This window comes from Loxodonta africana, chromosome 14 (assembly GCF_030014295.1).
Source record: "Loxodonta africana isolate mLoxAfr1 chromosome 14, mLoxAfr1.hap2, whole genome shotgun sequence".
NCBI classification, from domain to species: domain Eukaryota; kingdom Metazoa; phylum Chordata; class Mammalia; order Proboscidea; family Elephantidae; genus Loxodonta; species Loxodonta africana.
The window spans coordinates 45,933,955-45,958,780 of NC_087355.1; the positions used below are offsets into that span (position 1 = coordinate 45,933,955).

At 38.3% G+C, this 24,826-nt stretch overlaps 1 protein-coding gene across 2 annotated transcripts in view; it reads right to left on the bottom strand.

The window, feature by feature from the left end:
- Positions 1–3,341: 3,341 nt before the first annotated feature.
- Positions 3,342–24,826, bottom strand: part of CFAP418 (cilia and flagella associated protein 418) — a 36,630-nt gene continuing 15,145 nt past the window's right edge. Inside the window, exons 5-6 of one of the 2 annotated variants that reach the window (XM_003408400.4) lie at positions 11,091–11,186; positions 3,342–5,500 (exon numbers count right to left, since the gene is read on the bottom strand). In XM_003408400.4, coding sequence (XP_003408448.1) covers positions 5,347–5,500; positions 11,091–11,186 — 250 coding nt within the window. In that variant the 3' untranslated portion in view covers positions 3,342–5,346. Of the gene's footprint in view, positions 5,501–11,090; positions 11,187–13,012; positions 23,833–24,826 lie in introns of those variants that run through there. The other variant, XM_064267916.1, reaches the window with a different exon arrangement.

Here is a 24,826-nt window from a genome sequence, read left to right on the forward strand (position 1 = left end):
TTGTAACCTACTAAAAAAAACCTACTAGGCTGTGAGAAAATAAATTTCTCTTTGTTAAAGCCAACCACTTGTGGTATTTGTTATGGCAGGTCTAGATAACTAAGATGCCATCTTTAGACTGGGGTGGGGTGTGGGTAGGGAGGGTAATCTGGACTGTGTACAACAACAATTCTCAACATTTTTGGTCTCAGGGCTCCTTTACAAAAATTACTTGTTGTAGCCTCCAGAGAGCTTGTGTTTTTTTTTTTTTTCTGCAGTTAGATCTATTGCTATTTATCATACTAGAAATTAAAACAAAGAACATTTAAAATACTTATTAATTTACTTAAAAGTAACAGTAAGCCTGTTACATGTTATTTTTGTAAAAATATATTTTCCAAAACAACTGTAGTGAGAAGAGTGGCATTTGTTTTACTTTGTTGCATATCTCTTTCATCTCTGGCTTAATAGAGGACAGCGGGATTCCCACATCTCCTGCTGCCTTCAAACTCTGGAGATAGGTTGTACTGGTTGAAGTTTTAGAAGAAAATCCAGCTGCATGCAGACATGTAGCTGGAAAAGAAAGAAATATTTTAAAAGTCTTTTCAGATAATTGTGGGTATTCTTTGATACTACTTCAAAACTCAACAAGTGGTAGCTTCTTGAAAGTTAGTTACAATGTGGAAACTAAAGCCGTATCAGTGAACTTCTAGTGCTCTGCTACATTAATATCCATTGCTCTATCTTGCACTTTAAGTAGATCTTTTTACCCATGAAAATACTGTAACATCACGCATTGGTCGTCTGACAAAATTGGTTTGCTGTATTATACAGATCTTTCAGACATCGTCACGCTTCATTACAGAGTATAAAAAAAATCGCTTGTTAATATCACCGCTAATCTCATCAGGAAAGTCTTTAAGTATTAGGAAAGCTGTCATGCTCACAGGGGTGGATACAAGTTTTTCAAAACTCTAATTTTTGCTTGAAGACTGGAATTTTATCACTGGCAACAAATATTGTCAGTTATTTTCCTGAAGGTAAATCACTGCTAATTTTTGAGAGAATGTATGCCAAATGTTCAATATGGAGTAACTATAGTTTGTTCATCAGCTGTTTTTGCAAGCAAAAATGGATTGCATGAAAAGCAGCTTGCTCAGCTCACAACCTGGACAATTATACAAGTGCTACTTCTTTGAGGAAATCATCACACAGTCAGAATTGACTTGATGGCAGTGGGTTTGGTTTTTTTTGGTTTAGGTAGCATAAGTGCTTTAGGGTACTTCCCATTTAGTCACACAGAATATTAAGATGTGTTTTCAGGGGCAGAGATTAATAAAATTAATAATTTTTACTGGCTTCATCAAGGATATTCTTAAGTGAAACTGCATTTTTTTTACTCTAAGCGCTTGGCACCACTGCTGTGAATTGTGCTAAGGTGCCGGTTTTACCTATCGCTGCTTTTTTGGTGCTGGTTTTACCTACCACTGCTTTTATACCGCTGGTACAAATGTCAACACAGTGAAAAAGGAAATTAACATATTAGTGCCATGAAAATAGGTTTGACCTCGTGAACCCTCTGAAAGACCCTTGGGGACTCCTCTGGAGGGTACCACAGTTTAGAACCCCTGGTATACAAGATACAGGCTTTAAAAAATAAATAGGATTTTGACTGAATATGGTGAGCGAAGGTGGGATTAAGAAAGTAGTGAAACTTGAGGTGTCTCTGCGGAACAATGAGTAGGCACTTTGGCTGGAGGAGGAAAGCAGAAGCAGATAAAGCTGAAAAGGCACCGTAATGCCTTTATGAGAATCCCAGTTAAGGCAGGCAGGAGGAGCAGGGTGGCAGGCTAGTGGGAGTTAAAAAACAAAACAAAACAAAACAAAAACAGCTTCAACTTATATAAAATAAAGCTGGCCATACACTTGTTATAAAATAAAAATGACAGCACTGCTATTTTCCCCATCTGAATGTTTAGGAAATGACTAGTGTCGTTAAATGCTTTACTGTTAAGAAACATGCTGCATTATTACTTTAAATTAGACAGCATTCCTTTTAGAGGGAAAATGAATGAGACATTTATTGAACACTTATTCTGAATCAAACACTATGGTAGTCACTTTTCATATGCTATCTCATTTAATCTTTACAAGTTTACAAAAGAGGTATAACCAATCATATAGACGAAGCAATGACCCCTAAAAAGTCAAGTAATTTTCCAAGGGACATGACTTTCAACTTCACGTCATCCATTAGCACAAGCATTTGGGGAAAGTCTAAAAACAGATGAAATTATCATCCACAAATGTATGTTCATCCTGTGCAATCTTTTAAAATAGGGCACAGAATGGTTGTCACAAAACCAAAGAAAAATGCGAAGATGTGAAGTCCCTAAAGATGTTGTATATTCTGAATTTTTTCTTTCCTTGAGGAACTATTCAAATAGAGCTGATTAATGGGAGTAGCATGTTGTCTGATAGATATTTTGTCAAAACATAACAGCTGGAAAAAACCAGCATTTGAAATATATTGCTAAGCTTTATCATAGGACTACTGGATACGCCTTTGAATTGTGGTGTTGGTGGGGAATACTGAATATACCATGGACTGCCGAAAGAATGAAGAAATCTGTCTTAGAAGTACAGCCAGAATGCTCCTTAGAAGCAAGGATGGCGAGGCTGCGTCTTACATACTTTGGACACGTTGTTAGCAGGGATCAGTCCCTGGAGGAGGACATCATGCTTGGCAGAGTACAGGGTCAGCGGAAAAGAGGAAGACCCTCAACAAGGTGGATTGACACAGTGGCTGCAACAATGAGCTCAAGCATAAAAACGATTGTAAGGATGGCGCAGGGCCCGGCAGTGTTTTGCTCTGTTGTGTGTGGGTCGCTATGAGTTGGAAGCGACTCGACGGCACCTAACAACAACAACAACTGGATACAAAGCCTTTTATAAAAAATATTTTCTTTTGTATCAGGTCAGTAAGAAAAGAAAGGAAAGCAATTCAAATTCATAGTCTGATGCCACCTTCCTTTGCCCAAGAAAAGAAGTTTACTAACAACAACAGGATATAGGTATATACTACCGTATCAACATGGTTTGTTCTTTCTGCATTTGGACCTGCTCCTTTGAATATCCACGCTCCTTTACACGTGCATGCACACACACACCACACACGCACGCATGCACCACACAGAGTTAAATTTATGGCCTGCCTCCCCCCTCAATGTAAATAAATACTCTGTTCAACTGGATGGTTGCACAACCTTTTTGTTGATATTTTAAAAAGAAATTATCAAAAGTACTTCAAATTAATCCCCGTGTGACTATTTCACTATAAAAATTAAGAAAATGTAACTAAATACAGAGTAAGGATATTTATTCATTTAGATGCAGGATAACGGTCTGCGAGAATGACACAATTCAAATAATGTAGCTACCTGGCTTGACATTAGATTAATATTTTCTAAAGGCAGAAAATCCTTATAAATTTTGACAACAAATAGGCAAAACAACTTGGAAGTTTTACTAATTTTGCATTTTTAAATTATAGTTGATTGGAAACTAAGCTTTTCTTCTACATTGATACGAAAGTAGCTGCATTTTGCCTTACATTACAATCTGTAATGATTTATCTATTTGTAGGTAAACATAATATTCTTTCTCCATTTTAGACAAAAATAGCACAATACTAAAAAGCTTACAAAGTAAATTACCAATGAAAATATGAACTCATATACATTTTGGACATTAGGAAATTATTATAATTATCACATTGTATAATGCCAAATATGTGCAATGCAGTCAACTTACAGGATAGTTATAATGAAATAATAAAAAAGAAAAACGAAATAAAACATGACAGTTTTTACCTCTCCAAAGTAGAGGCAAAGTAGGTAAAAAAAATCTTTTCCAAGTAATGATTCAGTAAATTTGCTCATCTGAATAAACAGAAACCACCACTATTGTGGTTAACGTGCCAAATTCTACTAGGTTCTGAATGTGTGATCTTGTTGCTCTGTTGTATTTTAGATACAATTACAGTGAGAGAAGTTTCACAGAGTAAAAAATTTTTATTGACAGATAAAATCTGTAAAAATATTCTTAATACAAAAATACAAGCATCTGCCACTATGGGAGTGTTCTGTTGCAATGCTAGACCTACCCGAGCAAGTTTTACAAGCTTGTGAATGTGTCATGGCTAGGAAAAGGATTCTAATAACCAGGTCTCTGCAATCACTCCCTTTCAGGGGGCCCTGGGTTACACATTTGAGCTATACATTAGACACATGCAGTAAACTGCTTTTGGCAGACTGGAAAGCCCCTAGAATCTCAATGGGGTTGGGAGATGGTAATTTTGAGGTAACTGATTTCCTGATAGTCTTGCTGTTGTGGGGCTCTCAAGTCTCAGTGATGGCAAGAAGGAGCCCAACCAGTTACATGTTGGTTGATCCATGCTTTATTTCTCTTTTCACGCACTGATCTAATAAACAGTTTGTCTACCTGATCCGACCAGAAAAGTCATAGGCTGCCTGAGAAAATGCCTTACTTGCTGTTCTCTTCACTTCATAGGGACTTACGCATTAAAGGCAAAGTGCTTGGAAAATCCAACAATGACTTGTCTTCTGTATTAGGATTTTTCTTTATGGTTCTAGCTGTATAAAAAAAATCTTTTATAAATGAATATTTGCTAAAATAGTAAACTAAATACTTAACTTTTCATATCTAAATGAAGAAATGCTAATAGTAGTATGTATTTATCATTATTGTGCATAATACCTCTTTGAGTTGGTGAGGTAAGATCAGATATAGGCAGTGCTTTTACAATATACCTGCACTACTGAAAACCCCTCAGTTCAGCCACTCACCGCCTGGTGTCTGCCATGTTTAATTATGACTCTCGGCAACAATAGACGTGACTGTGGGAGGTGATGCAGACACCCCTATGATGACCTGTCTGCAATGGCCAGTTTTATCCTCTTTAATGGCTATAAATGAGGAATGTTTATGTTAAGTGTATTAGCAGTCAATAATACTGTCGTTGCCAACAAAACGTTATGTATTTGTATGAAACTCCATCATTAAACTGCCATCTAACAGCACATAGGCTAGCAAAGAAGAAATTGGTCACCTTGTTAACTTAGTAAGTGAAGTGTCCATATAGCAAAAAGGAATAATTCCAAAATGTTGAAGTACATTATTTCCTCCAGTCCATCTGGTCTTCAAAAATTTGTGGAGTTCCTAAATGAAATTCACCGCCTTCTTCCGAAGTGCAGCTATTCCTCCGTACCTTTACCTAAACAGCATCCTGATCACCAGAAGCTGCCCTCAGGAATACACTTGTCTGACTGTGAAGAATCTGAAGCCTTAGTGTTTACCACAAACCCAGCGAAGCTGATGATCGGTCTGAAGGTCAGTCAGTTCTTCGACAGTTCTCCAGCTACACTGGCAAGCGTATGCCCGTGCTCCTGCCTTCTTTACCAACTTTGTTTTTAATTTGTGGAATTCTGGCATGTTGTTCCTATTAGTAAAACATGAAGGTTTTAGCATAGTGGCTTTGCTCAGTGTTTAGTGACTTAAAAAACAGTTACAGTTGATTTATTATCTTTACAACTTCTGAACACTAAACAACCTTGGTTCCCTCACACTAACAACAGAAGATATACTGCCGTGTTCTCTTTCTGATGATGTTTCCTTGCTATTTAGTACTTTTTAACGGCAATCCTCTAGGCCTGTTTATTAAGGATATTGTAGAGCACGATGACCTAAAGGGTTGAAGAACTACTGATATGTCCTTTCAGAGATACGGTATGAGAACAAAGTGGGAAGGGTGGTGTTTTGTCTCCTGTCTAGACTCACCTGAGCATCTGCCACCATGAGATTTTAGAAGCCGGCAATATGGTAAAGGGAGGGGGTACGGCAGGCATAAAGGTAACAGGCTTCCGATGAACTACAGAAATTTTTCAGTAATAGGGAACAGTGCCTGTTATTTTTATGTGATGAACTCATATTGTATCTTCCATTTGCTTCAACTAGCTACTCATTTACTATTGGGAACAAAATAAATGCCTATCCTGAAACAAATGCTAATAATGTCAAAATAATGAAACTAGTGGGGAGTGCCATCATAAGAAACGATAACTATTATGGATTGAATTGTGTCACCCCCAAAATATGTGTTGAATTTCTCATCCTGTACCTGTGGATGTGATCCTCTTTAGAAACAGTTTCTTTTGTTATGTTAACTCATGCCAGAGCAGGGTGGGTCTTAAATCTAATCACATCTGAGTTATAAAAACAGCAGGATAAACACAGACACAACAGGGGAAGCTGCCATGTGAAGACAGATGTATGCCGCAGACGCATCTACAAGCCCAGAAACTCCAAGGATTGCCAGCTACTAGAAGCTGAAATAGACAAAGAAGGACGACTTTCTAGAGTCACCTCCTGAATTCTGATGGTGAGAAAATAAATTTCTGTTCTTTAAAGTCATCTACTGTGGTATTTCTATTATGGTAGTGCTAGGTAACTAAGACAGTAACCATCTTATTTAATGCTATTATATATATACCAAAAAAACCCAAACCAAACCCACTGCCGTTGAGTTGATTCCAGCTCATAGCGCCCCTACAGGACAGAGTAGAACTGCCCCATAGAGTTTCCAAGGAGCACCTGGCGGATTCAAACTGCCGACCTTTTGGTTAGCAGCTGTAGCACTTAACCACTACGCCACCAGGGTTTCCATTATATATATATGTATATATATACACACACACACATATTAATTTAAGTTTAATTAATTGAAAATAAACTATGATTTTCATGGTAAACCATGTACTGCGTTTACGTAAACACTCCATGGAAGAATAAAAATGGAAAATATACCAAAGTGATGAAACAAAGTGAAATGATGAAATAGAGCAGAAACACTAAAAAGGAGATACAGCATTACTTGTTGATGTCACCGCAATAGAAAGGAGGTTACAAAGTGCCCTCTGGTGGTCAATGGACACCACATTCAGTACTGCGGTGTATAAAATTCAGACACTATTTCAGAACGTTAGAACCTTACAGAAGCTGAGAAATTTTCCAGGCCAAGTGTCTGGTTTCAGGAAGCTGAGGCTCTGACTAGCTAAGTGAGTTACCTAAAGTTACAGTGAGTGAGGGGAAGAATTGTATAATCTAAATTTTATCGGGAAAAAACACTAAGTTGGTTAAGTTAAAGAAAATATCCCTTATTCAATCTGCAATATATTTCGACAAATTTAACATTTAATACTTAACTGAATCCTTAATGACGGATTGTACAAATAGGAATCACGAAAAGCCAGGGAACTAATATGTTTCAAATGATTTGTAAGAAGCACACAAAAAAATCATTCCATTACTTCCCACAAAGAAAACACAGGATTTATTGAAAAATAAAGGCATCTTACTTATTGTGTCTGGGTGAGCAATAAGTATAGCTTATTCCTTTTTAGAAAGTTCTAGAACTTGTCTAAGCTAGAGTACACTTACTTCCATCACCTGTAAAAGAAGGACAATAATACAAGCAACCGCACAGTGTTTCCATGGATAACAAATGTACAGATCATTAACACTAAAAATAAATGGCTCCCCACGTTCTGCTGGACATTCAATAGCACTCTGCAAATCTTTTAACTTGCTTTGGTCACCACCCCTTCTTGGTTTCTCCCAGTGACTACTCCCCACTCTCCTAAAGTGTTTCATCTACCTCCACTCCCTTACTTACACCCATCGCACCCTCATCCACAAAGAACTAGGCCACCAGATGTGAAAACCAGCAACTTTCCAGCTTTCAGAATCTTACCTCCTCCCACTCAATCACAAAGGAGGTGTTCCTCCTCCCCATCCCAAGGCTTGATTTCCATCAGCAGTCTGGACCCCATCATCTCTGGGAGCTTGTTACTCACATGCCCTTCCCCTCTCATGTCTTCCATCTTTCCTGCTCTACACAATAGAAACATCCAATTATCTCCTATCTTAACAAAAAACGATCTCTAAACTCTGCATTCTCTTCAGTCTTCCATGTTACCTTCCAGGGTAATATTCAGTCTCATGGCTTCAACTACTACTTTACAGGTTTTATTTCCTACCTTGGCTTCAAAGACAAAGTTTCAATAGCTAGCTGGACAACAGCCATCTCTTGTAAATGAACATTGAACTTCTTCTGTCAAATGTGTTCTTAAATTCCCTCTATCGATGGGCAATACCATCGTTCATCTATGTAAACCAAGACAGAAACCTAGGACTCACCCTAGATAATATTTGTCTCTCACTTTTCCACTGCCAGGACTGCCTCTAAGTATCTCTCAAATACATCTACTCTTCTTTACCCTCCTCACCATCACAATTCGGATCCTTATTTCTGTCTCATTGGATTACCACAACATCTTGTCATTAGTCCCCATAATTCTAAGGTGGCCTGGTTCCCATACAGTAACTCCCCAAACACGCCATTTGGTTTCACCTCTCTGTGCCTTTAAAAATACCTCCCTAAAAGAGTACTAGCCTCCATCTTGTTTGTCAGACAAACTCCTAATGATACTTCAAGACTTTGAGAAGCCTTGCCTGATGCCTCAGGGTGGTGGAGTGTACACCTTTTACTCTCTGATATCACTCATCTTTTATTTAGCTCTACTGCCACACTTGTTGTACAACATTGGGTTTGTTCTTATGCCTCTCTCCCTCTCAAAATTATGCACTACCTGAGAGCAGAAACTGGGTCCTACTCATCTTGAGAGCCCAGCATCTAAGAGTGCCACAGACTAGGTGCTGGTCTGTTGGATAAATGCTAATAAGTGTTAAAAAAAAAAAAAAAAAAAAAAACCCATATCAATGACTTATATCTTGATTGTGACGACAGCCTTTTCTTTAGCTGCTCTATTCTCTTATCTCCCAAACAATTTCTAAAGCATCGAGGGTTGAGATAGTATTTTCTTTTGATTTACATAACTACTTGTTAAACCAAAAAACCAAACCCAGTGCCGTCGAGTCGATTCTGACTCATAGCGACCCTATAGGACAGAGTAGAACTGCCCCATAGAGTTTCCGAGGAGCGCCTGGTGGATTTGAACTGCCGACCCTTTGGTTAGCAGCCATAGCACTTAACCACTACGCCACCAGGGTTTCCAACTACTTGTTAGTTTCTAATAATACAAGAAATCCTCTAGTTGTTATTGTTTTATTTAAAAATAAATATTTTTTTTTAACCAGGCTGCCACAAATCTAAAGGAAACCAACTGATGTTCTTGATGAGTCTGAGGCATTGAAAGTTCCTCAAGCACCAACAAAACCACCAGTCAGCTGACTTTATGCTCGTGCTCACCATAGTTTTGATGTGCCATGTGCTCTATTATCCTGTACTAGTTTTAGAAAAATTGATGGTTTATTTTATCACTTGCAGGATTATTAATCATTTACTAGATTAACCAGAAGATAGTGAGTAGCTGAGATTAGAGAAGTAAAAAAAGACAAAATAAGTTTGATATTAACGCTAATTTTTCCAACTATGAGCCTAAAAATGAGCTAACACAAACCTAAAGAGTAGAGGGTCCCTGACCTGAGATTTTGGGATTGCACTAGGCTTTGTTTAGGTTGGGGACTGTGAAACCTCTCAAACTGTCATTTTTCCATGTACTTGAATGTTTACATTTTTCTTGTGGAGAGGATTCAAAGCTTTCATAAGATTTTTAGAGCCGTTCCCAATGTGAAAAAGTTTGTTGTTGTTAGCTGCCAGTGAGCCAGCCATCGACTCACAGAGACCCCATTTACAACGGACTGGGCCATTGTGATCCATGGGGTTTTCACTGGCTTATTTTCAGTCTTAGTTTGGAAGCTCTGATTTTCAGAAACAGATCACCTAATCTGTCTTCAGCTCTGCTGAGATCTGCTCAATATCATAGAAACATGCAAGCCTCCACTGACAGATGGGTGGTGGCTGCGCTTGAGCTGTACTGGCTGGGAATCAAAGCCGGGTCTTCTGCATAGCAGGTGAGAATTCTACCACTGAACCACTACTGCCCCGTGAAAAAGTTAAAAAGCTATTAAATTAGGGGAGATAGTCCTACGGATTTATAGGAGAATAGCTAGAGATGCTAAAAGAGGTATGGAAGACCTTTTCATCCTTTTCTTTACACTCTTGAAAAGCGCTGCAATATGTTCTGAATACTTGTATCTGAAAATATAGTCTGTGTCAAGGCACATGTTTTGGGGGGGCCAAAAATGCCTGATACTTTATTCATTTTTATTCAAAAATTTTTATTTGAAAATAAAACTGTATAATTCAAATACATTTTAATAACTTGTAACATCTTAAAAAATTAGATATTCAGTTAAGTGTGTAAGAATGTACAAATTACAAAAATTTGTGTAAGACACCATTACCAGCAATAACAAGGATGGTGCGCATCTACCAGCGTAAGACCTTCAATCTTATATTACACCAAGTGCTGTAACAGGTACAAAGTGCACAGGAAGGAAGAGTTTACTTCCAAGTTGAAAGGGTGGTGAGGGAATCATAGAAGATGCATGATGAATTGTACCCTGAGAGACAGGTAGGGTTTAGACAGATAAAATGGTGGGAAGGTGTCCTAGCAGGTGAAGAGCTTGTGCAAAGTCATAGGGAATGGGAGCACCGAGTAATTTAGTGTCACTAAAATCTTGTAAGGGTGAAAAGCTATTGTGGAAAGACAAGGCTGGATGACAGCAGATAAGAGGGGGTCTGAATCAGGAGGGTGTTGAATGCCAGGCTAAGGAACCTGGACGTTATTATCTAAGCAGAAGGGTGTTGAGCAGGAGAATGGCATACTCAGAGCTATACTTTAAGGAAGCTCTGAGCAAGGGAAAGATGATCTGAAAGAGAAGAGACTGCAGACAGAAAAATCAGTTGTTATGCCCTCATTTAGAGGTAACAAAGTCCTTATTGAGGTGGACAGCAGACAGATATGAAGGAGACCGGTGAGAAAAATATTGTAGAGGTAGAGTTCACAAGAGCTGGCTAAGTCCACCAAGAGACATTATAACAAAATAAGAAATACAAAGTTGTACTTGGTACATTTTTCACAGAACGAAGTTCCTTAGAAACATACCTGAAAAACAAATAATTGCATGATTTGTCCCACATATAGTCATCGTAGCTTACTATCCAGAAATCACAGGCTATACAACGCAGATGGTCACATGCTCTGTTTGAAGAAAAAGAATCAAACATAAAAGATTATTTATGTCTAAATATGATAATATGGTGATTTGTTCATACTATATAATTCAGTTATTATGAATACCACATATTACTGAACAAACAGAAAAGTAAAGATCAACTTGATCAAAAATTTTTGTACTAAAGGACTAATTACATATTTAAGTTTTCAGATTAAATTTTTGCACAACCCTACTTGTTTTACTGAGATCTTGCACACTGATACATAAATACATGTATGTTTTACAGGTATAAAATAAAATGGGCTTGTGGATCCTTTAGTTCAATGGTTTTCAAACTGTCCCTGAAGGAGATCTTCAGTTAAACTAACTTCTTTATGCCTCCTTTCCTACTGAAATTTCCTGTTGGTTTTGCAACATCTAGGGAAATTTCCAAATTTTAAGGGATGCTTCTTTCACAGAATTTGCCATGTTATATTGAAAGAGACATTTCCCCCATAAGCTACTTCAGTGCTGGGACAGTATCTTACCAGTTTTTGTTTTCTTACTACTTGGCATAGTGTGTTCATTCACTTACTTAAAAAATATTCATTGAAACCCTACAGCTAGGCATAGTCCTAGGAATTTGGGATATATAAGTAAGCAAAACTGACGAAGATTCTGTCTTCATGGAGGTTAAATTCCAGCAAGAGAAGAAAAAAGCAATATTTATAATAGCTAAACATGTAGTATGCTTCAAGGTGAAAAGTGTTTTGAATGAAATAAAAGAGTAGGGTAAAGAAAATTGAGAATACTGGGAGTTGGTGGCTTGCAATTTTAAATACGGTGGTCTGCACAGACCTCTCTGAAAAGGTATATCTCAGCAGTTTCTTTAAATACAGTGATAGCTGTCAGAAGAAGTGGGGTTAAGGTTATGTTTAAAAAGGGAGAAAAAAGCAACATGCTTGTATGTGGATGGGGAAGCTCCAAAGAACAAAACTCTGATGATACAGGATAGAGCAGGTGGAACTGCTAGAATGATACCTGGCGAACAGTAGGTCTTCAGTGAGTATCTGAGGAATTGAGATGCCAAGGAATTCTCAAAGCACAATTGTGTATTTATTATATAGTAACTTCAGGAGTAAAATGATAGTATACAGCAAGTTAAAAAAGAATTGTAAATTGTTGCTGCGAACAATTTGGTTTGAATAATAATTTTGATCTTCTTCATAGAAATCTCCACTGTTTGAAATGTTTACAAACTAGAATCAATACAGATACATCTGATCAACTAAAACTTAGAAGACAATCAGAGTTTTGAAGACACCAAAAACAAAACGATAGAGGGGAAGAAGACATTTTCAACACACAGTTGAATACATACAACAAAGGGTGCTTATGAAGGAAAACGAACCTATAGAAAACTGGGCAAAGGGTATAAACAGGAAATTCACAAAAGAGGATATCCAAATAAACATAAAACTGTTCTCAATCTCACCAGTAAAGGCAGCACAGACTAGTAGTTAAGAGCGTGGGCTCTGGACACAGACTGCCTGGGTTCAAACGCTGATTCCACTGGCTGTGTAACCACAGTCAAGTAACTTAACGTCACTGGGACTTAATTTCCCTACCTGTAAAAAGGGGATAATGATAGCACTTACGCACCTCGCAGAATTATTACGAGGACCTGATGAATTAACATTGGCGAAGTGCTCATAATGGTTCCCCGCACTTGTCGTTGTTGTTAGGTGCTGTTGAGTTGGTTCCAACTCAGTGATCCTATGAACGATAGAATGAAACTCTGCCGGGTCCTGCACCAACCTCACAATCATTGCTATCTTTGAACCTACTGTTGCGGCCATTGTGTCTATTTATCTCATTGAGGGTCTTCCTCTTTTTTGCTGACCCTCTACTTTACCAAGCATGATGTCGTTCTCCAGGGACTGGTCCCTCCTGATAACATGCCCAAAGTACTCGAGACAAAGTCTCACCATCTTCACCTCCAAGGAGCATTCAGGCTGTACTTCTTCCAAGACAGGGTTGTTGATTCTTCTGGCAGTCCACAGCAAATTCAATATTCTTCACCAACACCATAATTCAAAGGCATCAATTTTTCTTTGGTCTTCCTTATTCATTGTCCAGCTTTTGCATGCATATGAGGCAATTCAGAATACCATGGCTTGGGTAGGGTGAACCTTAGTCCTCGAAGTGACATCCTTGCTTTTTAACACTTTAAAGAGGTCTTTTACAGCAGATTTGCCCAATGCAATACGTTCTTTGATTTCCTGACTGCTGCTTCCATGGGCATTGATTGTGGATCTAAGTAAAATGAAATCCTCAACCTCAATCTTTTCTCCATTTATCATAATTTTGCTTACTGTTCCAGTTGTGAGAATTTTTGTTTTCTTTATGTCGAGGTGTAATCCATACTGAAGGTTGCAGTCTTTGATCTTCATCAGTAAGTGCTTTTCAAGTCTTCTTCACTTTCAGAAAGTAAAGTTTTGTCATCTGCATATCAAAGGTTGTTAATGAGTCTTCCACCAATCCTGATGCTACATTCTTCTTCACCTTCTCAGACTATTTGCTCAGCATACAGACTAAGTATGGTGAAAGGATGCAACCCTGATGCACATCTTTCTTGATTTTAAACCATGGAGTTTCCCCTTGGTCTTTTCGAACGACTGTTTCTTGGTCTTTGTACAGGTTCCGCATGAGCACAATTACATGTTCTGGAATTCCAAGTCTCTGCAATATTATCCATAATTTGTTATGATCCACACAGTCCAATGCCTCTGCATAGTCAATAAAACACAGGTAAACATCCTTCCGGTATTCTCTGTTTTCTGCCAAAATTCATCTGACGTTAAAGCAATCACTCTTGTTCCACATCCTCTTCTAAATCTGGCTTGAATTTCTGGCAGTTCCCTGTCGATGTACTGCTGCAACTGCTTCTGAATGATCTTCAGCAAAATTTTACTTGTGTGTGATATTGTTTGATAATTTCTGCATTCTCTTGATCACCTTTCTTTGGAATGGGTACAAAGATGGATCTCTTCCAGCAGGTGAGCCAGAGTCTTCCAAATTTCTTGGCATAGTTGAGTGAGCACTTCCAGTGCTGCATCCGTTTGTTGAAACATTTCAATTGGTTTTCCATCAATTCCTGGAGCCTTATTTTTTGCCAATGCCTTCAGTGCAGCTTGGACTTTGTCCTTCGATACCATTAGTTCTTGATCATATGCTACCTCCTGAAATGGCTGAACGTCAACCTATTATTTTTGGTACAGTGACTCCGTGTATTTCTTCCATCGGGTTTTCATGCTTCCTGAGTCATTCAATATTTTGCCCATAGAATCCTTCAAAATTACAACTTGAGGCTTGAATTTTTTCTTCGGTTCTTTCAGTTTGAGAAATGCCAAAAGTGTTCTTTCCTTTTGGTTTTCTATCTCTAGGTTTTTGCACATTTCATTATAATATTTTACTCTGTCTTCATGAGCTGCCCTTTGAAATCTTCTGTTCAGCCCTTTTACTTCATCATTTCTCCCATTCACTTTAGCTACTCAACGTTCAAGAGCAAGTTTCAGAGTCTCCTGACATACGTTTTGGTCTTTGTTTCCTATCTTTTAAAAAAATTTTTATTGTGCTTTAAGTGGAAGTTTACAAATCAAGTCAGTCTCTCATATAAAAATTTATATACACCTTGCTGTATACTCCTAATTGCTCTCCCCCTAATGAGACAGCACATTCCTTTCCTCCACTCGCTCTTTTAGTGTCCATTCGGCCAGCTTCTGACCCCCTCTGCCCTCTCTTCTCCCCTCCAGACAGGAGATGCCAACAGAGTCTCATAGGTCTACTTGATCCAAGAAGCTCATTCTTCACCAGTATCACTTTCTATACCACTGTCCAGTCCAATCCCTGTCCGAAGAGTTGGCTTTGGAAATGGTTCCTATCTTTGGCTAACAGAAGGTCTGGGGACCATGACCACCGGGGTGCTTCTAGTTAGTCTCAGTCAGACCATTAAGTCTGGTCTTTTTATGAGAATTTAGGGTCTGCATCCCACTGCTTTCCTGCTGCCTCAGGGGTTCTCTGTTGTGTTCCCTGTCAGGGCAGCCATTGGTTGTAGCCGGGCATCATCTAGTTCTTCTGGTCCCAGGCTGATGTAGTCTCTGGTTTATGTGCCCCTTTCTGTCTCTTGGGCTCATAATTACCTTGCGTCTTTGGTGTTCTTCATTCTCCTTTGCTCCAGGTGGGCTGAGACCCATTGATGCATCTTAGATGGCCGCTTGCTAGCATTTAAGACCCCAGACGCCACTCTCCAAAGTGGGATGCAGAATGCTTCCTAATAGATTTTATTATGCCAATTGACTTAGAAGTCTCCCAAAACCATGGTCCCCAAACCCCTGCCCCTGCTACACTGGTCTTCGAAGCATTCAGTTTATTCAGGAAACTTCCTGGCTTCTAGTTTAGTCCAGTTGTGCTGACCTCTCCTGTATTGTTTGTTGTCTTTCCCTTCACCTAAAATAGTTCTTATCTACTATCTAATTACTGAATACTCCTCTCCCTCCCTCTTGTAACCATCAAAGAATATTTTCTTCTCTGTTTAAACTTTTTCTCAAGTTCTTATAACAGTGGTCTTATACAATATTTGTCCTTTTGCAACTGACTAATTTCACTCAGCATAATGCCTTCTAGATTCATCCATGTTATGAAATGTTTCACAGATTCATTACTGTTCTTTATTGGCACGTAGTATTGCACCATGTGAATATACCATAATTTATTTACCCATTCATCCATTGATGGGCACCTTGGTTGCTTCCATCTTTTTGCTATTGTAAACAGTGCTGCAATGAACATAGGTGTGTATATATCTATTTGTGTAAAGGCTCTTATTTCTCTAGGATATATTCCAAGGAGTGGGATTGCTGGATCATATGGTAGTTCTACTTCTAGCTTTTTAAGGAAGTGCCAAATCAATTTCCAAAGTGGCTGTACCATTTTACATTCCCACTAGCAGTGTATACGTGTCCCAGTCTCTCCACAACCTCTCCAACACTTATTATTTTGTGTTTTTTGGATTAATGCCAGCCTTGTTGGAGTGAGATGGAATCTCATTGTAGTTTTGATTTGCATTTCTCTAATGGCTAATGATCGTGAGCATTTCCTCACGTATCTGTTAGCTACCCGAGTGTCTTCTTTAGCAAAGTGCCTGTTCATATCTTTTGCCAGTTTTTAAATTGGGTTATTTGTCTTCTTGTAGTTGAGTTTTTGCTGTATACGTACATTTTAGAGATCAGGCGCTGATCGGAAATATCATAGCTAAAAACTTTTTCCCAATCTGTAGGTAATCTTTTTACTTTTTTGGTGAAGCCTTTAGATGAGCATAGGTGTTTGAATTTTAGGAGCTCTCAGTTATCTAGTTTCTCTTCTGCATTGTTAGTAATGTTTTCTATACTGTTTATGCCATGTATTAGGGTTCCTAACGTTGTCCCTATTTTTTCTTCCATGATCTTTACTGTTTTCAATTTTATATTTAGGTCTTTGATCCATTTTGAGTTTGTTTTTGTGCATGGTGTGAGGTATGGGTCTTGTTTCATTTTTTTGCAGATGGATATCCAGTTATGCCAGTACCTTTTGTCAAAAAGATTGTCTTTTCCCCATTTAACTGACTTCGGGCCTTTGTCAAATATCAACTGCTTATATGTGGATGGACTTATGTCTGGATTCCTAATTCTCTTCCACTGGTCTATGTATCTATTGTTGTACCAGTACCAGGCTGTTTTGACTACTGTGGTGGTATAATAGGTTCTAAAATCAGGTAGAGTAAGGCCTCCCACTTTGTTCTTCTTTTTCAGTAATGCTTTACTTGGCTGGGGCCTCCTTCCCTTCCATATGAAATTGGTGATTTGTTTCTCCATCTTCTTAAAAAATGCCGTTGGAATTTGGATTGGAATTGCACTGTATGTGTAGATGGGTTCTGGCAGAATAGACATTTTTACAAGGCTAAGTTATCCTTGAGCAAGGTATGTTTTGCCACTTATGTAGGTCTTTTTTGGTTTCTTGCAGAAGTATTTTGTAGTTTTCCTTGTATAAGTCTTTTACACCTCTGGTAAGATTTATTCCTAAGTATTTTATCTTCTTGGGGGCTACTGTAAATGGTGTTGATTTGGTGATTTCCTCTTAAAAGTTCTTTTTGTTGGTGTAGAGGAATGCAACTGATTTATGTATGTTTATCTTGTATCCTGCTAATTTGCTGAACTCTTCTATTAGTTTCACTGGTTTTCTTGAGGATTTTTTAGGGTTTTCTGAATATAAGACCATGTCATCTGCAAATAGAGATACTTTTACTTCTTCCTTGCCAGTCTGGGTGCCCTTTCTTTCTTTATCTAGCCTAATTGCTCTGGCTAGGACCTCCAGCACAATATTGAATAAGAGTGGTGATAAAGGGCATCCTTGTCTGGTTCCCAATCTCAAGGGGAATGCTTTCAGACCCTCCATTTAGGATGATGTTGGCTATTGGCTTTGTATAAATGCCCTTTATTATGGTGAAGAATTTTCCTTCTATTCCTATTTTGCAGAGTTATCATGCATGGGTGTTAAACTTTGTCAAACGCCTTTTCTCCATCAATTGATAAAATCATGTGAATCTTGTCTTTTGTTTTATTTATATGATGGATTATATTAACTGTTTTTCTAATGTTGAACCATCCCTGCATACCTGGTATGAATCCCACTCGGTCATGGTGAATCACTTTTGGATATGTTGTTGAATTCTACTGGCTAGAATTTTGTTGAGGAGTTTTGGATCTAAGTTCATGAGGGATACAGGTCTGTAATTTTCTTTTTTTGTGGTGTCTTTACCTGGTTTTGGTATCAGGGATATGCTGGCTTCATAGAATGAGTTTGGGAGTATTCTGAAATACCTTTAGTAGTAGTGGTGTTAACTCTTCTCTGAAAGTTTGGTAGAACTCTGCAGTGAAGCCATTCGAGCCAGGACTTTTTTTTGTTGGGAGTTTTTTGATTATCTTTTCAATCTCTTCATTGTTATGGGTCTATTTAGTTGTTCTACCTCTGTTTGTTAGTTTAGGTAGGTAGTGTGTTTCTAGGAATTCATCCATTTCTTCCAGGTTTTCAAATTTGTTAGAGTACAATTTTTCATAGTAATCTGATATGATCCTTTTAATTTCAGTTGGGTTTGTCTGTATTAGCAGGATACAAGATAAACATACAAAAATCAGTTGGATTCCTCTACACCAACAAAAAGAACTTTTAAGAGGAAATCACCAAATCAACACCATTTATATTACATTTCTAATTCGGTTTATTTGCTTCCTCTCGTTTTTCTTTTGTCAGTTTGGCCAATGGTTTATCAATTTTGTTAATTTTTTCAAAGAACCAGCTTTTGGCCTTGTTAATTCTTTCAACTGTTTTTCTGTTTCATTTAATTCTGCTCTAATTTTTATTATTTGCTTTCTTCTGGTGCCAGAAGATTTCTTTTGTTGCTCTCTATTTGTTCACGTTTTAGGGATAATTCTTTGATTTTGGCCCTTTCTTCTTTTTGGATGTGTGCATTTATTGATATAAATTGACCTCCGAGCACTGCTTTTGCTGTGTCCCAAAGGTTCTGATAGGAAGTGTTTCATTCTCATCAGATTCTACGAATTTCTTTATTCTATCCTTAACGTCTTCTATAACCCACTCTTTTTTGAGCAGGGTATTGTTCAGTTTCCAAGTGTTTGATTTCTTTTCCCTTTTTTTTCTGTTACTGATTTCTACTTTTATGGCCTTTATGGTCAGAGAAGATCCTTCGTAATATTTCGATGTTTTGGATTTTGCTAAGGCTTGCTTTATGACCTAACATGTGGTCTTTCTAGAGAATGTTCCATGTGCACTAGAAAAGAAAGTATACTTGGTTGCTGCAGGGTGGAGTGTTCTGTATATGTCTATAAGGTCAAGTTGGTTGATTGCGGCATTGAGATCTTCCATGTCTTTACTGAATTTCTTTCTGGATGTCCTGTTCTGTGTTGAAGTCTCTTACTATAATTGTGGAGCTGTCTTTCTCACATTTCAATGTGCTAAGAGTTTGTTTTATGTATCTTGTGGCCCTGTCATTGGGTGCATAAAGATTTAATATGGTTATATCCTCCTGGTATGTTGCTGTTGTTAGGTGCTGTTGAGTTGGTTCCAACTCATAGTGACCCTATGCACAACAGAACGAAACGCTGCGTGGTCCTGAGCCATCCTTACAATCGTTTTTATGCTTGAGCTTGTTGTTGCAGCCACTGTGTCAATCCACCTCATCGAGGGCCTTCCTCTTTTCTGCTGACCCTGTACTCTGCCCTCCTGGTATACTGTGCCTTTAATTATTATATAGTGTCCCTTCCTTATCCTTTGTGGTAGATTTAACTTTAAAGTCTATTTTGTCAGAAATTAATATTGCCACTCCTGCTCTTTTTTGATTGTTGTTTGTTTGATATATTTTTTTCCATTCTTTGAGTTTCTGTTTGTCTGTGTCTATAAGTCTAAGGTGTGTCTCCTGTAGGCAGCATATAGACAGATCATGTTTTTTAAATCCATTCTGCCACTCTCTCTTTATTTCAGTCCATTTACATTCAGTGTAATTATAGGTAGGTATGAATTTAGTGTTGCCATTTTGATGTGTTTTTTTTTTTTTTTGTGCTGTTGACAGTTTCTTTTTCCCACTTAATTTTTTGTGCTGAGTAATTTATATACAGTCTTTTCCTCTTACTCGTCACTGTTGATTTTGTTTCTGCTGAGTCTCTATTTTTTTCTTGTATTTTATTTTGATGTGCAGGATAGCTTGCTCCTTTGTGGTTACCTTAATATTTACCCCTATTTTTCTAAATTTAAACCTAACTTTTATTTCTTTATATTGCCTTGTCTTCCTCTCCATATGAAAGATCTATGACTACATTTCTTAGTCCCTCTTTATTGTTTCAATGTTGTCTTCTTTTACACAACATCACTATTCCCGTTTTGGGCATTTTTTTTATCTTGATTTATTTTTGTGATTTCCCTGCCTGGGTTGACATCTGATTGCTCTGTCCATAGTTCTAGTCTTGGGGTAGTACCTGATATTATTGATTTTCCAACCAAAGAACTCTTTTTAGTATTTCCTGTAGTTTTGGTTTGGTTTTTATGAATTCCCTAAACTTCTGTTTATCTGGAAATGTCCTAATTTCACCTTCATACTTGAGAGACAGTTTTGCTGGATATATGATTCTTGGCTGTCAATTTTTTTTCTTCAATTCTTTATATAAGTCATCCTATTGCCTTCTTACCTGCATGGTTTCTGCCAAGTAGTTCGAGCTTTTTCTTATTGACTCTCCTTTACAGGTGACTTTTCGTTTATCCCTAGCTGCTCTTCAAAGTGTCTCTTTATCTTTGGTTTTGGCAAGTTTGATTATAATATGTCGTGGTGATTCTCTTTTAAAATCTACCTTATGTGGAGTTCAATGAGTATCTTGGATAGATATCTTTTCATCTTTTGCGATATCAGGGAAGTTTTCTGCCAACAAATCTTCAAAAATTCTCTCTGTATTTTCTGTTATCCCTCCCCATTCTGGTACTCCAACCACTCACAGGTTATTTCTCCTGATAGAGTCCCATATGATTCTTAAGGTTTCTTCATTTTTTAAAATTTTTTATCTGATTTTCCTTCAAATATATTGGTGCCAACTGCTTTATCTTCAAATTCACTAATTCTGCTTTCCATTTGCTCAATTCTGCTCCTCTGACTTTCTATTGAGTTAATTCTGTAATTTTACTGTTAATCTCCTGAATTTCTGATTGCTGTCTGTCTATGGATTTTTCCAGCTTATTACACTTTTCATTATGTTCCTGAATAACCTTTTTAATTTCCTCAAATGCTTTATCTTGTGTTCCTTGGCTTGTTCTGCGTATTGCCTGATTTCCTTCCTGATGTCTTAAAGGGCTCTGTATATTAATTGTTTGTATTCTGCATCCGGTAATTCCAGGAAGGCACTTTCATCTAGAAGATCCCTTGATCCTTTGTTCTGAGAGCTTGTTGAGGTGATCATGGTCTGTTTCTTTATGTGATTTGATATTGACTGTTGTCTCTGAGCCCTTTATAAGTTATTCCATTAGTTTATTTTGTTTGCTTACTGTATCGTAGCTTCTTGCTTTGTTTTGTTTTGATATGCCCAAATGGGTTGCTTGAGTGAACCAGATCGATTATGCTCACCTCTGAAGCTCTGACGTCCTGTCATCAGATGGCTAGAGCTGTTATCAGGTATATCTGTCTAGGAGTCCATTCACTTTTCTTGTAGAGATTCAGATCAGGTGTCCAGGTAGCTGTTCATCAAGTGTGTGGTACAGGCTCTGTCCTACAGTCTTCGAGGGGCAGGAGTGATTGGTGTAGTTACTGGCATCTGGTTGCAGCGGGGGTCACGCTCTGAACAAGGCAAGGAGCTAAGAATCATCCCCCAAGTGTCTCTGAGGAAAGTGCGTCCCTCTTCCCTAGAGCGTACATGTGGGTGGGTTCTGCAGACGGACTATGAGCACCCAAAGTTTTTGGTCGTAAGGACTGGGAGGTACCAGTTATCCCTGGACCCCTGTTGTAGGTGGCTGGGTGACCTGAGTGGAGCCACCAGTCCTTAGGCCCCTGATGTGGGTAGGTGAGGACCCTGTTTAATAGGCAAAGCAGTGTCAAACCTCAAACACCCACCTCTCCATCGCACAGCTGAAACAGCTATAGTCTGCCAACAAGGGTCTATTCTCCTGAAATAGGCCCACATAGGTCCATGCAGGGGGTGGAAAGGCACTCAAAGTCCAGGGACCGTTTATGCCTGCGTTGGAGCCGCTTCTGTCCTGAGCTCCCCAGGTTAGCAGAGCTGGCAAATTATCTTTTCTGCCTGTTGTGAATTTATTCCTTCTCCAAGGCTGGGAGGATGGCTCTAGGTGCTGAACAGGGCCTATCTTAGGCCTGGGAAATCAACAGCTGCTGAAGCCAACTTGGGGGCAGGGTCACGGTAAAATATATGCAAGTACTTAGCTTTTGCCAAGAATGTTGTTCTTCTCTGGTTCCGGAGGTGAGTAGGCTGTGTGGGTGGCTGCTTCTCCCTGAGGAAACTATGGCTGAACGTTAGTAGCAGGTCACTGCAGCTGCTCCCGAGAATGGTGCCTGAGGGCTCCCAGTGATTCAGGTCTGGTAACTCCTCTCTGCTTCTGAACCGTCTCTTCCTCCCCCTGCCGCTCAGTTTGTTTTCTAACTTTGCCTTTGACGTTCAGGGCTCCTAGCTTGTCATAAATAAACTTGTTTCACTTGTTTTTTCGTCTTTGTTGTAAGAGGGCTCGCCAGAAGCATCTGTCTATTCCACCATCTTGGGCCCACCTCTGTTTCCTGTCTTTTTAATGATCTTTTGCTTTCTTCATGTACAATGTCCTTGATGCCATCCTACAATTCGTCTGGTGTTCAAAGCAATGGTTAGTGCTCAATGTGTCAAATCTACTCTCGAGATGGTCTCCAAATTCAGTGTGGATATACTCAAGGTCGTATCTTGGCTCTCGTGGACTTGTTTTAATTTTCTTTAGGTTTAACTTGAACTTGCATATTAGTAATTGATTGTCTGTTCTGCACTTGGCCCTTGGCCTTGTTCTGACTGATACTGAGCTTGTCTGTTGTCTGTTTTTACAGACGTAGCTGATTTGATTCCTGTGTTTTCCATCCAGTGAGGTCCATGCGTATAGCTGCTGTTTATATTGTTGAAAAACGGTATTTGCAGTGAAGAAGTTGTTTGTCTTGCAAAATTCTATCATGCGATCTTTGGCATCATTTCTATCACCAAGGTTGTATTTCCTTCTTTGTCTCCAACTTTCGTATTCCAATCACCAGTAATGATCAATACATCTTGATTGCAGGCTTGATCAATTTCAAACTGTGGAATTTGGTAAAAATCTTTAATTTTGTCATCTTTGGCATTAGTGGCTGGTGTGGAAATCTGAATAACAGTTGTATTAACTGGTCTTCCTTGCAGGCATATGGATATTATCCTATCACTGACAAAGTTGTATTTCAGAAAAGATCTTGAAGTGTTCTTTTTGACAATGAACATGATGCCATCCTCTTCAATTTGTCATTTCTGGCATAGTGGACCATAATCGATTGATTCAAAATGGCCAATACCAGTCTACCTCAGCTCACTAATGCCTAGGATATCAATGTTTATGTATCCCATTTCATTTTTGACAACTTCCAATTTTCCTAGATTCATACTCTTTGTACATTCCATGTTCTGATTATTAATGGATGTTATGTCTGTAGCTGCTTCTCATTTTGAGTCATGGCACATCAGCAAATGAAGGTCCTGAAAGCCTGAGTTCACCAAAGTCATTAAGGCTGACTCTACTGTGAGGAGGTAGCTCTTCCCCAGTCATATTTTGAGCGCCTTCCAACCTGAGGGTCTCATCTTTCAGCACTATATCAGACAATGTTACACTGCTATTCATAAGGTTTTCGCTGGCCAGTTGTTTCAGAAGTAGACTGCCAGGTCCTTCTTCTTTATCTGTGTTAAGTCTGGAAGCTCTGCTGAAACCTGTCCATCAAGGCTGATCCTGCTGGCATTTGAAATACTGCTGGCAAAGCTTCCAGTATCACAGCAACACACAAGCCACCACAGTATGACAAACTGAGAGTCGTGGACCTGGTGTATAGAACTTGTTAAAAAAATTAAAATATTATACAAACACATTTAAATTTAAAGCAACCACAAAATATTTTTTTAGCCAATTAAATTAGCAAAAAGTAACACTTTCATACTTTTCTGTTGGTTATGTAAACTGCTATAATCTTTTGAGAAAAAATTTGGCCTTACTTTAAAATTAAAAGTATACCTAGCTGTTGCACAAGCCATCAGGAACTATTATATATATATAAAAACATTGATACATAAGCATATATTTCAAGAATGTTTACTGCAGTATTGTTGAAGTGATAAAAAACTGGATACCACCTGCACTCTATCAAAAGGGGAAAAAAACTGAATAACATGCACTATATTCACACTATGGAATATTACCAAAACCAAATCTGCTGCCGTTCAGTTGATTCCGACTCATAGCAGCCCTACAAGACAGAGCAGAACTGCCCCATAGGGTTTCCAAGAAGGGGCTGGTGGATTCAAACTGCCAAACTTTTGGTTAGCAGCCGTAGGTAGGTCTTAACCACTGTACCACAAGGGCTCCTATGGAATATTCAGCAGTTGATAAAGAGAATGAATTAAATTTGACTAGTGACTGGAGGGATGCCCAAAGCACGGAGCACAGTAATATATATAGTGTGGTCCTATTTTTGTGAAAACAGCCCCCAAATTCCTGTATAGGTGTCTGTAAGTTTGTATGAACACGGAAGACCATTTAAGAATGTGGAAGTTTACATACTATGCGACACTGGCTGCCTCGGGAGTGGTAGGAAAGGAAGGGAGGGAGGGAGATTATTATTTTTCTCTTTATACATTTTTAGATTTTGTTTTTACTTTTTTCTATAATACTTATGCAGTTAAAAAATAATTTAAAAAAACCTTTAGATTTTTACATTTATTTTCCTCTGAAATTCAGATATGTGGATTTCAAAATTGTCTGAAAGTTTCTTTGAGAATAAATGCTTTGTATTTCTTAAAAACATTATTAATCATAGCAGTAACGAAACATT